Source organism: Indicator indicator, chromosome 15 (assembly GCF_027791375.1).
Source record: "Indicator indicator isolate 239-I01 chromosome 15, UM_Iind_1.1, whole genome shotgun sequence".
In the NCBI taxonomy this organism is placed as follows: domain Eukaryota; kingdom Metazoa; phylum Chordata; class Aves; order Piciformes; family Indicatoridae; genus Indicator; species Indicator indicator.
The window spans coordinates 16,376,196-16,391,592 of NC_072024.1; the positions used below are offsets into that span (position 1 = coordinate 16,376,196).

Genomic DNA, 15,397 nt, shown 5'->3' on the forward strand with positions numbered 1-15,397 from the left:
ATGGCGGTGCCCTTGGCTGCTTGGCTGTGGCTGATGCACCTGGCCACCTGCCTGGCTGCTGGGCATGGCATGGCTGGCAAAAAGGAGATCAGCATGGATGGGGACCTGGTGATTGGGGGCCTCTTCCCAGTCCATGAGAAAGGAGTGGGGAGCGAAGACTGTGGCAAGATCAATGAGCACCGAGGCATCCAACGCCTGGAAGCCATGCTCTTTGCCCTGGATGAGATCAACAAGGACAGGAGCATCCTGCCAGGGGTGAAGCTGGGCGCCCACATCCTCGACACCTGCTCCAAGGACACCTATGCTCTCGAGCAGTCCCTCGACTTTGTCCGTGCCTCCCTCACCAAGGTGGACGGCTCCGAGCACATCTGCCCCGACGGCTCCTACGCTGTCCACGACGATGTGCCCACGGCCATCACTGGTGTCATTGGGGGCTCCTACAGCGACGTTTCCATCCAGGTACCCCCAGGGGCTCAGATGGGACTTGGGGGGTTGGCAGAAATGACACAGCATGATAGAACCCAAGTAGTAGTGTGATGCACTGCCTGTACAGCACAGGGATGCTCTCATGTCCCTCATGGTGATCCTTTGCCCCTTTCTGCAATGGGGATGGCATTCCAGCCTGGCACCTGAGATAGTCATCCCTCCTCTGCTGTGGCAGGGGACTGCAGCCCTGATGCTGTTTGGGATCCTCCACAAGCCAGTGGGTTGATCCCACATGGGGGTGGGGGTTTATTCCCCTCCCAGAATCTTGGCAGCCAGTGCAGCTCCTCAGCCCAAGACATTCTCAGTGCTCAGGTCCATGCTGTCCTTGGTGCCGCCATGCTACTGAATCCCTTGCCACTGCTAGATGGTCTGAATGGTGCAAGCTGCCTTCCAGCAGCCATGGTACTGGTCCTTGGCATGCCATCTCCTGGCATGGGTCTGCAGAAGGATTCTGGCTCTCTCCTGCCTGACATATGCTGCCAATGCCTCCAGGCGCTGCTCTTCTGGACAATGGGTGACAACGAGATGCCAGCAGCTGCCTGGATGGCCACAGTCGTGCCATGACTGTCCCAGTTCTCCACGGGCCAGCATAGGGGTGGCTGCTGTGGTGCCCTGGCTCCCAGTGGGTGGATGTCCCCAGGAGCTGCCACAGTGTGAGAGAAGGGGTTGGCTCACCTCCAGATTCATGGGTCCTGTCCCCCATGGGCCAGAAAGGCAGTGGGGCTCAGGGTCACATCCCAGCACGACAGTGACACTCCTGATGTCAGAATCATGCCAGGCATTCTGTAGTGGCAATGTATAGACACTGCTCCTGGCAGGTAGAGGTACCCAGTCAGAGCCTTGGACCCAGCAATCACTCTGGCTGGGCTGCAGCTCAGTCCTTCAAACAGCCAGGGGCTGGCTTCAGCAGAAAAGCATCTCCTGAGGGTGCAGAAGCCACCTGGGCCAGCTAAGTCTCAGGGGCTGCCAAGGGACCACAACCTCACTAAGATTTAACGAGTCAAACCCTGTCTGCAGGTCCCCGGTGTCCCAGCATCCTCCCGGCTGTGGCGTGGAGGGAGCCAGGGCTGGCTCGTGGAGGGCTGGGTGATGAGACAGCAGCCCAGTCCAGCCCACATGGGTTCTTGTCCCTCCCCTTGCTGAAGGACCTGATGTGTTACCATGGCTGGGGGCACTCTCCTGACCACAGCCCGGCAGGTGGTGATACAGGCAGCCTGTGTGCCAGCCAGGGACTGTGAGTAGTGCTGGGGTGGCATAGTGGGCTGGCAACTCCTTCTGTGTGGCAAGGCCTGGCCATGGCATTGCTGCTCTAGGGCAGCTTGCCATTAGGGGACCTCATTATCAGGAACATTTGCCCACGCTATTGAAGCTGCAGCTCTCGCCTGGGGCACAGCGAGACGCGGGCATGCTTTCCAGCCCTGCTGGCAAGGCTGAGCCCCTGCTGGCAAGGCTGAGCCCCTGCCTGGCTGCCCCAAGGCCTGGGCTTAGCAGCCTCATTAGTGGTTTTTTTTTTTCCCCTTTGAAGATAACAAGGGCTTCTGCCAAGCAGTGGAAGTTGCTGGTCCTGCTGAGCTGCTGCTGTAGGATGCTCAGGTGCTGATCCCCAGGTCCAGCTCTGCATAACCCCACATCTGGGTGGGGGGCTCTGCCCCAGCTCCCAGAGTCCTTTTCCCCTATGCCATGGGGTTGCCAGGCACCCCGGCTTTCTCCTTACCCTAGAGCATCTCCCACAGGCCACTTCCACTTTTGCCACGAATCCATTTAAACCCTCCCTAGCCCTGAATGTCATAGGGGAGCACATGGAATATTAACATAAAGAAATGAACACATTTGTGGGCTCAGGCAACCCTGGGATTGTGCCATTTGTCCATCTGTGCACTAACCAGGACCCTCCAGGTGGATGGGACCTTGCTCATCAGCCCCATGGTCATGCTTGGGAGCGCCGTGCCACACTTGGTGTTGGGCAGGGGTTCTCTGGTGGGAATTTCTCTTCAGGCAACTCACTTCTCCTCCACGCAGGTGGCCAACTTGCTCCGGCTCTTCCAGATTCCCCAGATCAGCTATGCCTCCACCAGTGCCAAGCTCAGTGACAAGTCCCGCTACGACTACTTTGCCCGCACTGTCCCACCAGACTTCTACCAAGCCAAAGCCATGGCAGAGATCCTCCGTTTTTTCAACTGGACCTATGTCTCCACTGTGGCCTCGGAGGGTGACTATGGGGAGACAGGGATCGAAGCCTTTGAGCAAGAAGCCCGCATGCGCAACATCTGCATCGCCACTTCAGAGAAGGTCGGGCGCTCCATGAACAAGAAGACCTACGACGGAGTGGTCCGGGCTCTGCTGCAGAAGCCCAATGCCAGAGTGGTTGTGCTATTCACCCGAAGCGAAGATGCCCGGGAGCTGCTGACAGCTGCGCAGAGAGCAAATGTGTCCTTCATGTGGGTGGCCAGTGACGGATGGGGAGCCCTTCAAAGCGTGGTGGCTGGGAGCGAAGCAGTGGCAGAGGGAGCCATCACCATTGAGCTAGCAGCCTACCCCATCAAGGAGTTTATTGCCCACTTCCTTAACCTCCACCCCTACAATAACAGCCGAAATCCCTGGTTTCGGGAGTTTTGGGAGCAGAAGTTCAAGTGCAGCTTCCACACGCAGGACTGTAGCTGGTACTCCCTCAAGACAGGCAAGTTTGAGCCAGAGTCCAAGATAACGTTTGTGGTCAATGCAGTCTATGCCATGGCTCACTCCCTCCACAACATGCACCAGGTGCTGTGCCCCAATGCCACCAAGCTCTGCGATGCCATGAAGCCTGTCAATGGCAAGAGGTTATACAAGGACTTTATACTCAATGTTAATTTTGATGGTAAGTCCAAACGGGGCTTGGCTGCCCAACTGGAAAGGGATGGGTAGAGGGGCAGCGAAGAGGAAGGAGACACAAATTTGACCCAATACCCTCTGATTTCTCCAGCCTGCTTATACCCAAGAGCCCCTTAGCTGCGGGCTGTGACTATCCCAGAATGCCAACAGCAAACCATCACCCTTTGGAGGCAATACAGGCTGCCTGTGTGGAGCTGGTGACCAGCTTCATCCTGCTGCAGCTGTGTGGGGCCAGCCCCACAAGGGCCTCTCTGAGAACATGAGTCCTTGAAGACTTCACCTGCAAGCATTGTTTTATTCACATTTCAGGGATTAAATTGGTGGGATACCCTTGATCAGGGACCCACATAGTTTGAGGTGAATTAGAAGCATGTCACCTGTGATTTGGGCTGAGCTCAGCTACCCAGGTGTCACTGAGAGCCATGAAGGCTACAAAATCCTTGTCTTTGCCCCTGCAGAGCTGGCTGGGGCTGCCGAGCTCTTAGACACTTAGGGAAATAGTTCTCCAGTTTTGCTTTCTTGCTCCTGACATGTACATAGATGGTATGAGACTGTGGCCCCCGGCCACCAAAGCTGTTCTACCATTCCCCTTCTTAGATGGATGGGGGAGAGGAAAAATATAACAAGAGACCCATGGGTCAAGATAAAGGCAGTTTAACGGAGCAAAAGCAAAGGCTGTGTGTGGAAGCAAGAGAAAACAAAAATATCCTCTGCTTCCCACTAGCAGACATTGTCCGTCCGCTTCCTGGGAAGCAAAACTCCAATATACGTAACGGTTACTCAGGAGGACAGATGCCATCAATGAATGCCCCCACACTTCCTTCTTTCCCTGAGCTTTTATATCTGAGCTGACACCATATGGTATGGAATACCCCTGTGGCCAGTTTGGGTCAGATGACCCAGCGCTGTCCCCTCCCAAGATCTTGTCCACCCTCAGCCTGCTGCTGTGGGGAGAGATGTTGGAAAAGCACAGCCTTGGTGCTGTGTGAGCACTGTTCAGCAGTAGCTGTAGATAACAGCAGTGTGTTATCAAAACACTTTTGTAGCTACCACTACCAAACACAGCACTGTGAAAGATGCTGTGAGGAGAGCTAACTCCATCTCAGCCAAACCCAATACAGAGAGAGAAGGCAGGGACCAGGCTGGATATTTGTCTGTGACTGCAGTGGAATGTGACCCTTTGAAGGAGCCCTGCCTCCACTCCAGGAGCAAGCACTCTCATGCTCTATGGCAGTGACAGCCTTCTCTTCTCCTCCATCCAGCTCCATTCAGGCCAGCAGACACCAAGAGTGTCGTCCGGTTTGACCCATATGGTGATGGCATTGGGCGTTACAACATCTTCAACTATCACCACGTGGATGGGCGGTATCGGTATCAGAAGGTGGGCTACTGGGCTGAGGGGCTCACCCTCAACACCAGCCTCATCCCATGGGCTGAGTCCTCCATCCCCGTGTCCCAGTGCAGCGACCCCTGCAAGAAGAATGAGATAAAGAGCATGCAGCCTGGAGACATATGTTGCTGGATCTGTATCCCCTGCCAGCCCTACGAGTACTTGCTGGATGAGTTCACCTGCATGGACTGTGGTCTCGGTTACTGGCCCAACGAGACCCTGAATGGCTGCTATGAGTTGCCCCAAGAGTACATCCGCTGGAAAGACATCTGGGCCATCGGTCCTGTCACTATCTCTTGCCTGGGTTTTATCTCCACCCTTTTTGTTTTCGGAGTCTTCGTGAAGAACAATGACACCCCCATCGTGAAAGCCTCTGGCCGGGAGCTCTGCTACATTCTCCTGACTGGAGTCCTCATGTGCTACAGCATGACCTTCATCTTCATTGCCAAGCCCTCCACCGGGGTGTGCACACTTCGGCGCCTGGGGCTGGGCACGTCCTTCGCTGTCTGCTATTCAGCCCTCTTGACCAAGACGAATCGCATCGCCAGGATCTTCAGCGGGGTGAAGGAAGGGGTGCAGCGCCCCCGGTTCATAAGCCCCACATCGCAGGTGGTCATCTGCATGGCCCTCATCTCTTGCCAGCTGATCATCGTCATCATCTGGCTGCTAGTGGAGACCCCTGGCACAGGCAAGGAGACCGAGCCTGACAAGAGGTACATTGTCACTCTCAAGTGCAACAATCGTGACTCCAACATGCTCATTTCGCTCACATACAATGTCCTCTTGATTGTCCTCTGCACGGTCTATGCCTTCAAGACACGAAAATGCCCTGAAAATTTCAATGAGGCCAAGTTCATCGGTTTTACCATGTACACGACCTGTATCATTTGGCTGGCCTTCTTGCCCATCTTCTATGTGACCTCCAGTGACTACCGAGTAAGAGCCTGAGTTCTGGGGTGGGGATGGGGGTCTAATATAACTTGGAGAACTTGATTAGTCCTGGTGATTTGTCCCTCAGGGGAACTGTGGCTAGGAGATGTGTGAGCCTGTGGAAGGGTCTTTGGCCACGGCCCTGGTGATGGTCAGCTCTGCACTGGGGCATTCAGGACTGGGTGAAGGATGACTGAAAGGCTGTGGCTATTGAATCCCAGGAAGAAGATTCCCTCCTTTGACAGACCAATTATTTGCTAGGGTGAGGATGGGAAACAGCCCTGAGACCTCCAAAGACTCCCTGACCTGACCACATAGGACTGATTGCCATCCTTCAACCTTGCAATGCAAAGGCATGAGACAGCCCCTGGCCGATCCAGACAATCCCCCCTGAGGGCATGATGCCAACCCCAGAGCCAGCATGGTCCCTGGGAAGCCCAGCAGTGCCAGGGACTGGGGAGCATGGGGTGCACCCAACAGCACTCAGCTCCTCTCACAAAGGTGCCCAGATAGGTTCTTCCTGGGCCTAAAGGACCCGGTGGGGGTGGCTGCTCTCAAGAGCTTTCAGAGAGGACTTGCATCCCCTGATGGGAGTGGACATTGAGGTGGGGGGTACTGGCCCCAGGCACCCCAAAGCAGCATGTTGGCTAGGCTGAGGCTGTTACTTAGAGCTTACAGTGTACCTGCTTTTCAGGGGCAGCATGTCCTTATGCAGGCAGTAACCATCCTCTGCCCGTGGATCTCCAGGAGGTCCACCCTGGCAGAGGGACATGGTGTGGGGTGAAATATCCCTATAGGGTGCAGGCAGCACTCTGTCTGGTGGGGCTGGCTGGTGCTGCAGTAAGGGTGTCATCCTGCCCTTGGGGCAGAGGGACACATGACACCCACTCCTGTCTTCAGGTCCAGACAACCACCATGTGCATCTCAGTGAGCCTCAGCGGCACTGTGGTCCTCGGCTGTCTCTTCACCCCCAAGCTCCACATCATACTTTTCCAGCCACAGAAGAACGTGGCCAGCCACCGTGTGGGCACCGCTCGGTTCAGTGTAGCAGCTGCCAGCTCCAGCCAATCCCACGGTGAGTACGGTAGAGCTGGGGAAGGGCTGGGGGGCAGCAACCCATTTCTAGCAGGGAGGCAGGAACACTCTAGCATGGGCATCTGAAGGAACGTGGGGTGCAGAGTAGGACACAAGGGGGATAGAAGATGCTGCAGTGAGGACATTCCTGTTCCTCATCTCCCGTGGCTGCAAACCTCAAGGATGCAGCAGAGCCTGCCCAGGTGGGTACTGCTTCCTCTTGTTGCCCTGAGGGCACATAGCTGCCCCAAGCACTCTCCACACAAACCTTGGGGGGATTCAGCTGCCCCAGGTGCCTATCACCATCTTAGGGGCACATAGGTGCCCCTTGCACCCTCCACTCTGGCCCTGGGGAATGCAGCCCCCCTGGCCACCCATCACCTGTGGCAGTGGGATACCCTGGGAGGGGTGCTCCTGCCAGACTCCAGCCTGGTCCTGACTGCTGCCTTCCTGGCCAGGCTCAGCCTCGCAGTTCGTGCCCACGGTGTGCAATGGCCGCGAAGTGGTGGACTCCACAACGTCATCCTTGTGAAGGACAGGGTGGCCAGGCTGTGGTGCTGCTGCTCCTGCCGGCAGCTGTACTGCACCCCGGCCCCCTCCCCAAGGAGAGCAGCGCCTGCAGCACAGCCTGCTCAGGTGCTGGAGGTGGCCAGGAGGTTCAGCCCCTGCCCCAGCACATCTCCGTATCTCATGTCTTGGGTCACAGCATGTGCCACCCATCCCTTGCACTGAGTCATGTTACATGTTCCCTGTCCCCTGCACTGAACCGTGGTGAACACCCCCAATCTGTTGAACTGAGCTGTGATATACATCCCCCTCCTCTTACCTGCACTGAGCCACGGTGTATGTCCCTTGCACTGAGCTGTGGTGTACTTTGCACATTCCCAGCACTGAGCTGTAGTGCGTGTCCCCATTCCCTGCACTACTCTGTGGTGCAAGCCCCTCCACCTTGTCTCTTGCACTAAGCCCTGGTACAGGTCCTGGTCCCTCGTCCTCTGCACTGAGCTGTGGTGCACATCTTCATGGCCCTCGCACAGAGCTGTGGTGCATGACTTGGCCCCCCTCTCACCAAGCCATGTTGCAGCTCGTGCTTTGCTTGCAGCGGCTGCAGTGCAACTCCCGCTCCACACCAAGCCCTGTGCTGGCACGTCACCCTCACCCCTGCTGCATTGCCCACCCCTTCCCTGGTGCGGGGCCTTTCCAGTCACCCCTTTGTGCCAAGCCGTGCCCAGCCTCACCTTTCTTCCTGTGCTTTGCAGAGTTCCACTTCTTCCCCTCCTTATTTTTGGCCCCAGGAAAGCTGTCAAGTGCTGCTGGGCTGGCCCCATGTCCCCTTCCTTCCCCCTCGCTGTGCATAGTGCTTCTCACCCCTTTGGAGGAGAGGGGGCAAGGGCAGACACCAAAGCCCCCTGTGCCCTGGCTTCTGCACAGCCCAGGTGGGGCTGAGGGCAGGTATTTGAGCCCAACCAAGTTTTTAAGAATAGATTCATTTCTGTGAACAAGAGTGTGATTTTTTTTTCCTTTTGTAATTTATGTAAATAAAGTGGTTTGTTTTTGTTTTGCTTTGTTTTTTAAGAAAACGGTTGTCCAGAGCTCAGGCCTGGCCAAACCTCAGGGAAAGGAGCAGACCCTCGCAGAGGGCAGAGCTACATCATGACATGGGAACCAGCAGGGTCTGGGGGTCACACAATACCCTCTGCTCACATCCTGCTCGCCCCAGGAGAGCAGGTGCATGAAAGACAGGGGGAGCAGCTCAAGAGACAGTGGTTTAGTGACTGGCTCCAGCAGCTCCAGAGGTAGGGCACTGGAAGCTATCAGGGGGTTTGGGGCTAGGGGGTGCTGCTCTCCGCTTCAGGGGGATGATGCAGATGCTGTTTTTGGCTTCTTTGATTCTCCACCACCGGCCAAGCCTATAGATGAGAGAGAAGGGGAGGTCATCCTCTACTGAGCTATGGAGGAGTGGGGTGGGGACTGCATCCCCAGGCAGCTGGGGAAGGGGGAGGGTACCGGTGTTCCTGCCCGAGGCCAGCCACTAGGAAGTCACCTGCTGATGAGAACTTGAGGCTGTTGACAAAACCCACCTGGAGAAGACAGGACAGGGGTGAGGAGCTTCCAAAGCATGCTCCTGTTGCCCAGGGAAAGGAGGCCACACTAAGACAGCCCTTCAGCCCAGGTCCAGCAACCCCAACCTTCCGCATCCATACCAAGGGGATGTCCCATAGTGGCTCCAGCTTCCGAAATCCCTCACTGCACTTCCAGAGTTTCACGCTGGCACTGTGGGAGCCTGGGGCAGAGAAGAAACTGCCATGCACCCTGACCTGAGGAAGGGAGCAGGATGGCACCCCCCTGCACCTCCAACCCCCTGCTCCAAAGTGGCTAGTACACACCTGTAGCCAGGAGGTCACTGCTGCGCAGGGCAGCCACTGCTGAGATCCAGTATGGCTGCTGAAGGTCCTGGTTGCCCTGCATGCCGTGTGCTTGCCGGACTAAAGCCAGTGGCTTCTTCTTTGTCAGCCCCCACAAAGCTATAGACCTGCCAGGGAGAGGAGGGGTGAGAGGACTGAGAGGGATGCCATCTGCCCACTATGAGCACAGTCCTGGCCCTGTGCTTACCCATCATCGGCACCTGACACCATGTGCTCCTCGTTGATGAGCTGGATACAGTCAATGGAACCCCTGTGATGAGAAGGGGCAACTACCATCAGCCATGAGCAAGCTTTGTGATCTTATTTAGGAGACGAGGGCTCTCTGAACCATCAGCATCTCCTGGGTGCAGGCAGACTTTCAGTGATGCTTAGTACCCACATACCACTGCCGCAGTTGAACTTGCCTTCCTGCAGCCCTCTCTCCCAACCCCAGACCTACTGGTGCCCAGAAAACACGAGCTGTGACTCCTCAGGGATCTTCCAGAGCCGCACAGAGCCATCCCTTCCCCCTGATGTCACGCAGCACTCCCGGCTCAGGCTATCTAGCCCCGTAATGACATCCTGGTGCCCAAACCTGGAGGAGAAAACAGCAAACAGCTGTGGCAAGTACAACACCCCCTCTGCCACCTCGCCTCCAGCAGGGCCACTGGTGCATGCCATGGCAGCAGCAGGGTCTGGGGGGCGTCCCCCCACCCTAGGTCTTACAGGGTCTCCACATATGCGTTCTCTGCCACATTCCAGACCTTAACGGAGCGGTCATGGGAAGCACTATACAGCTGGTGTGTGCCCTTCCGGAAGGACAGACCCTGTGGACAAATGGACCCAGCCCAGCAGTGAGAGATGCTGGGAAGGATACAGCTGCCCAGCCCCACTGGCATCACTGCCGTCTGCTCTGACTCACCGAAACGGCATCACGGTGTCCAGTGAAGATGTGCAGGCGCTTGCAGGTGGCTGCATCCCAGATCATGATCAGCTTGTTCCTGTCTCCTGTGGCCTAGAAGACAGCAAAAGATGCCGAAGGCCTGCCACTTGGGAACCCACAGCCTGCCTCAGCATCCACTCCTGCCCCATGTTCTTTGGGAGTCCCAGGAACCCCACTGTTCCCTCCAGTAGGGGCAGGGGCTGCTTTAACTCAGTACGATACATCTGGGCATTAGACATTGCTCCTCTAGGAAGAGATGCGCTCCCCATGACCACCTCTCTACCCCACCCCTCTCTGCCAGGCCCCTCTCCCCATACCAGGTACTTGCCATCTGATGAGATAGCCATGCAGAGGACGTGGGATGCATGCCCCATGTGCCGCTCCTCAGTGCCCTTCTTTGCTCCAGGGACCACACACAGCCTCTTCCCACTTTCCACCTCCCCTGTGGAAAAGGTACCATTGTCACCCCCTGGGAACCTATCACCACTCCAGAAAATATCAATGAGCCTCCAACAGAGACTGAAACAATACCGGCAACCAAGCCACCTCTGTGGGCAGCCCATGGTCCTGCTGCTGCAGGGTCCCCACAGGGTTCAGGGTGGGGGAATAGTGAGGCATAGGCCCAAGGGAACACTTGCATTTGATCAGGGAGCCATCCTTGGAAGCGGAAAAGATGAACCTATCATCGGGAGAGATGACCAGGCAGGTGACAGGCAGCTGGTGCCCCCGCAGCACACGGATGCTAGCCGGATCTGGAGTCTGCACCTGCAGGGAGAGTGAAACGTGAGCTGGGCTGCCCTGGCCCCTTCCCCAGGCATGGCAATGTCCGAGGAGCATGGGCCCCTCCCTTCTCCAGAGCACCAGCCACTGCTGCCCTGGGCAGGAGAAGGGTCGTGGACCTGTAACCGGTAACCGGCATGGCAACGTGGGGTACCGTCCGTGGCTGTGCCCGAGCGTCCCCTAGAGCCACCGCTTACGGTCTGTCATCCCCCAGCACCGGGCACTTACATCTTTAGCGACCAGGCGCTGCAGCCGCCCCTTCTGCTCGAGCTGCGGGAGAAATGGGAGACTGAGCGGAGGCGGCCTCGGCCCCACGGGGTGGAAACAGCCCAATGCTGTCAACGGGACCGAGGGTCGCGCCTGCCCCACTGTTTACCACGTCCTCCTTTAGCCGGTCACCGATGAGATCCGTCGGCAGAGCCTCTTCCTCCTCCTCCTCCGCTGCCCGCTCCTCTTCTGCGGCGGACACAGTGCATGAAAGCTTGGCTCAGCGCGCGGGGGAGCCCTGCCGGGGCACCGGCACTGGGGCCAGACAGGACTCACCGTGCTGGCGGAGCTCCTCCAGGTACAGCTTGGCCAGACGCAGCTTCTTTTCCTGCGGCGTTTCCTCCACCTCCTCCTCCGCTGCCTCCCGCCGTCGCCGCCGCCCCAACGACGGACTGCGGGGACACACATGAGCACCGGCACCCTCACCGGCACCGACATTCCTCCCGGGCACAATCCTTACCTCTCCGGCTCTGAGTCGCTGGACACCTCCTCATCGATGGGTCGGCCGGCAGCCGCATGCGGCCTTCCCTCGGTGCCCGGGACCTGCAGGATGAACCGGGACGATCAGCCGGACGGGTCGGGTTGCCGGGGCAGCCCCTCCCTGCAGCGCGGGCCTCACCGCCGCTCGCGGGCGCCGCCGTGCCGCTCCGCGCGGGGCCTTGCCCCTCCTGCCGCCCGCCGCCGCCATGCTGCCACCGCACGTGGTGCCCGCCCCGTGCGGCTCCGCAGGCAGCGAGCGAGCAGGCCCCGCCTCTGAGACCCCGGCCCCGCCTTCCTGCCCCGGCCCCGGCCCCGGCCCCTAGCGGCATCCTGCGCTGTCACTGGGGCGGGGACGCCGCTCACGCCGCACTGCCTCGTACGCGCTGGCATCGCTCTCTCCCCGCCCTCCGCACTGTGCCCTGTCGCTTTCGGGGGGTTCTCTACAGGGCGTCTGCCCGCGCCCCGAGTGTTCCGAGGGTGCCGGGGATGGGGCCCTCTGGGGACCTGTAAAGAGCAGGGGAGTCCTGCTGACCCTCCCCCTGTCAGAGACCACCCGTTCCCTGCCGGGGACTCGAACCCACACTGCCTGGTTCGCAGAGCCCCATGGCCGTGCGAGGGGGCGCCGGGGCCCGGCCCAGGAAGGAGGCGGTGTGGGCACAGAGGTGTCAGTGTGTGGGGACAGAAGCAGCGGCAGGCAGCAGGTCGGGACGTGGCAGCGGGTGTGTGTGCAACCCCGACGCCGCTCATGCGCTCAACCGGCGGGGGAAAAGGCAGAAAGCCTCCGGTCGCGAGGGGGCGCGGTTCGGACCCAGAGATGTGGAGGAGCAGAAGTGAGCGATCGAGGGCGGAAGTGGTGGAGGCGGTGAGGACGGCAGCTCGGTACGGGCGGGACGAGGCACGGGAGCGCGGGGAAAAGGAAGGGGAAAAAGGGAAGGGAAGATGGATCAATGATGGGTCAATTAAAGGGTCAGTGATGATGGGATCAGCGATGCGCTAGTGATGGATAAAGGATGGCATCATCTACGGGCTCGGTGGTAGGTCAGTGACGGGTCAATGAACGGTAAGTTCTGGGTTAGTGATGACGTCAGTGGTGGGGTCAGTGATGGGTCGGTCATGAGTCAGTGGTGTTTGGAAGGTGCAGCCGTGGAGTGGGGCAGCGATCAGTTGGGTGGTGCCGTTCGTCTTTGTATGCCACGTGTGGGTGCGCTGTGGTTTGAAGTGCTTGTCGGGTGCAGGCGCGGTGTATGTCCTGTGTGAGGGTGCAGCCTGACTTGGGGTGGGGGCTGTGGGAGGGCCTGGCCAGACATGTCATTCCCGATGGGGAAGCAGAAGCAGGCGCTGCGGTTGGCCGTGAGCCTGGGCTGCTTCCTGCTGCGCTGCTGCGCTGTTGCGCAGGCACTGAGGCCGCGGGAGCCAGGCGCAGCAGGCAGGGTGAGTGTGAGCAGGGTGATTGCGGGCAGGATGAGTGCGAGCAGAGTGGGTCGCAGGCAGGGTGATCGTGAGCAGGGTGAGCAGGTCTGTCCTCCTGGGCAGGGGCTGGAGAGTGGCAGGCTTGTGGGGGGAACCTGGGCACCAGGGTGGGCAAAGTTTGGCAGCGCACTGCAGGCAGAAGCAGGCAGGAGGACAGGTGCTGGGGCTGCTTAGCCTCAGGGCCCTTTTGAGTGCAGGAGAGGGATAGCAGGGTCTTGGTGTGGGCTTGCTGGGAAGAAAAGAAAAAGTGTCACACACCTAGGGGTGCCAGTGGGGCCTTGTGGTCTCCAAAGTGGGGAGCATGGGCTGGGCTGGGAGTTGAGAGTCGTGGAGATGGGCAGTGGGAGAAAGGTTGCAGTTTTGGGGGGCATTCTGAAGGGACAGGGGGCAGGACCAGGCCCTACACCTTCCAGAGCAGGAAGCATGGCGGTTTGCTCAACCCCAGTCTGTCAGCCAGCACAGCAGTTCCTCCTGTCCTGTGCCTATGGCTTCTCCTTTGCAAAAGGGAAGGCTGCTAGGCCAGGAGAGGGGTCCCTGCTTGCTCAGATTGTGAGTGGGGACCCCTGACCCCTGCATGGGGGTGGTATGGCTGGGGTCTGCTCAGGTCCATGGTGCTGCATCCCTCTCTTACAGGCCAGGGATGGTCTCAGGTGGATGCCCAAGTGGCAGAAGCTGGTGGCAGGGCTGGGGAGAGGGCAAGGCCAACCCTATGCCTCTTGCCCCTCTGCTGGCTCAGTGGTGCCAGACCTGCCCACAGGTCTTACAGCATGGGTGCCTGGAGCCAGGACCATGCGCTGCTTCCCCTCTGTGATGCTGTCATTTGGCCTTGGACCTGCCACTAACCTGTGCAAACCCATCTGTCTGTTTTGCTGGGGAGCTGCACCTGCATTGGGGCTGGTACCAGACTAGGAGGGGATACATAAGGTCCGTTCTCTTCTGCCTCTAAGCTGTGGCCTGCTTGGTCTCCTGTCAGTGAGAAGAATGGGCTCTGTGTCGGAGGAGCTCAGCCTGGTCCCCCTGCACCAGAGGCCAGAGCTGCTGGAGGCCTGCGCCGAGCTGCTGGGCGAGGAGTGGGGAAAAAGCCGAGCGTCGCGGATACACACGCTCCAGCGCTCCTCAGACACCTTCCCTGCCTGCCTGCTGCTGCTGCGGAGCCAGGGCCCTTCTGTGGCCCCCACTGCCTGGGAGGGTCCCCACCAGCTTGTGGGCCATGTCCGGCTCTCCCGTGTGGCTGGCCGGCCCCGTGACCTCTTCTTGGAGAGTGTTGTGGTTCCCCGGGCGCTGCGGGGCCAGGGCTATGGGCGGCAGCTGATGGAGGCCACTGAGCGGTGGGCTCGGGCTCGAGGCTTTGGCTGCCTGCACCTCACCACCCACGACAAGCAGCACTTCTATGCCCACCTGGGTTTTTCCCTGGGTGAGCCAGTGCAGAGTGTGGCCTTCCTGAGCCCTGCCATATCCACTGAGGTGCTGCGGCTCTTCTCCACCCCTCCCAGCACTACCACCATCACCAGGCAAAGGGTGCCCACTGCCCCGCCGCCTGCCCTCCTACCCCCTGCTGCCCCCCCACCCCCACCCCCACCGACTGTGGTCTGGGCAAGGGGAGTTCTGGCTGAGAGCAGCAGACCGAGCCTCCTGGAGACCCCCCACCGTGATGCCAAAGGGCTGCCCATCTTCTGGATGAAGAAGAACATTTGAGGGGCTGGGGCCACAAGCAGTGATTAAAAGCAGTGCGCGCAGGGGCTGCCTGCCCCAGTGCTGCCTGACTGCCTGGCATTCTTAGGGGCTGGCACCAGCTCTCCCAGCCTCCATGGTTTGCCCTGGCCCCATTGCCAGGATAGGTGGTCCCTGCCCTGCCCAGCCCCCTGCTTGCCCAGACAGGTCCTTAAGATCACCAGCTGCTATAGCAGGGAGCTGTGCCAACTCCAGGCTCTAGGGTTAGGACTGGTCCCAGGAGCACTGCCCAGTCCCACCAGTATCTTCTCCACCCATGGGTCTCACTGTGGGGCATCTGGGGCTGATGGCGTGCTGTGTCCACCAGCCTGACTACCACTGTCCACTGAGCAGCCTGAAGAAACTCAGACACACGATGGCTGGGTGGCACTGGGGGCATAGACCTGTGCCAGTGTAGGCTGCCTGCGACTGCACTGCCACAGGGGTAGCCAGCAGCGAGGGCTGGAGCTATAGGAAGGTCAGGGAGAGCGTTAAGCACGCACCAGGGGATTAGCACTGTCCTTGCTGCGTCACCCTTCCCCCAGGCCTGTCCTCTACCTAATCCCCTTACCCTGGGCAGCTGACCAGCAC

The 15,397-nt window shown here is 59.1% G+C and overlaps 3 protein-coding genes across 4 annotated transcripts; 2 read left to right on the top strand and 1 right to left on the bottom strand.

The window, feature by feature from the left end:
- Window positions 1-7,283, top strand: GRM2 (glutamate metabotropic receptor 2). 2 transcript variants are annotated; one of them, XM_054387170.1, is made up of 5 exons: window positions 1-459; window positions 2,506-3,343; window positions 4,620-5,683; window positions 6,578-6,752; window positions 7,210-7,283. In XM_054387170.1, exons 1-5 carry the CDS (start codon window positions 1-3, stop codon window positions 7,281-7,283), a joined length of 2,610 nt encoding a protein of 869 aa, XP_054243145.1. The 2 variants fall into 2 exon arrangements, with proteins under 2 accessions (XP_054243145.1, XP_054243146.1); XM_054387171.1 differs by having other exon boundaries at window positions 85-459; window positions 6,578-6,761.
- A 1,236-nt stretch (window positions 7,284-8,519) lies between these two features.
- RRP9 (ribosomal RNA processing 9, U3 small nucleolar RNA binding protein) lies at window positions 8,520-11,834 on the bottom strand. Its single transcript, XM_054387209.1, has 15 exons — window positions 11,766-11,834; window positions 11,607-11,689; window positions 11,423-11,538; window positions 11,256-11,335; window positions 11,108-11,149; window positions 10,738-10,864; window positions 10,417-10,541; window positions 10,079-10,171; window positions 9,883-9,983; window positions 9,617-9,751; window positions 9,365-9,427; window positions 9,139-9,284; window positions 8,956-9,035; window positions 8,759-8,832; window positions 8,520-8,661 (listed from the first exon to the last, which is right to left on the bottom strand). Exons 1-15 carry the CDS (start codon window positions 11,832-11,834, stop codon window positions 8,520-8,522), a joined length of 1,476 nt encoding a protein of 491 aa, XP_054243184.1.
- A 1,097-nt stretch (window positions 11,835-12,931) lies between these two features.
- NAA80 (N-alpha-acetyltransferase 80, NatH catalytic subunit) lies at window positions 12,932-14,791 on the top strand. The gene is made up of 2 exons (XM_054387210.1): window positions 12,932-13,133; window positions 14,070-14,791. Exons 1-2 carry the CDS (start codon window positions 12,932-12,934, stop codon window positions 14,789-14,791), a joined length of 924 nt encoding a protein of 307 aa, XP_054243185.1.
- Window positions 14,792-15,397: the final 606 nt, after the last annotated feature.

Excerpts from the sequence above, each read along its gene's own strand:
- NAA80 (XM_054387210.1), top strand. The coding sequence starts at position 12,932 with ATGTCATTCCCGATGGGGAAGCAGAAGCAGGCGCTGCGGTTGGCCGTG. Across the intron at positions 13,134-14,069 it reads GCAGGGTGATCGTGAGCAGG|TGAGAAGAATGGGCTCTGTG; the intron begins GTGAGCAGGTCT and ends GTCTCCTGTCAG.
- GRM2 (XM_054387170.1), top strand. The coding sequence starts at position 1 with ATGGCGGTGCCCTTGGCTGCTTGGCTGTGGCTGATGCACCTGGCCACC. Across the intron at positions 3,344-4,619 it reads ACTCAATGTTAATTTTGATG|CTCCATTCAGGCCAGCAGAC; the intron begins GTAAGTCCAAAC and ends TCCTCCATCCAG. Across the intron at positions 5,684-6,577 it reads TGACCTCCAGTGACTACCGA|GTCCAGACAACCACCATGTG; the intron begins GTAAGAGCCTGA and ends TCCTGTCTTCAG.
- RRP9 (XM_054387209.1), bottom strand. The coding sequence starts at position 11,834 with ATGGCGGCGGCGGGCGGCAGGAGGGGCAAGGCCCCGCGCGGAGCGGCA. Across the intron at positions 11,336-11,422 it reads GGAGGAGCTCCGCCAGCACG|AAGAGGAGCGGGCAGCGGAG; the intron begins GTGAGTCCTGTC and ends TGTCCGCCGCAG. Across the intron at positions 9,984-10,078 it reads GACACCGTGATGCCGTTTCG|GGTCTGTCCTTCCGGAAGGG; the intron begins GTGAGTCAGAGC and ends ATTTGTCCACAG.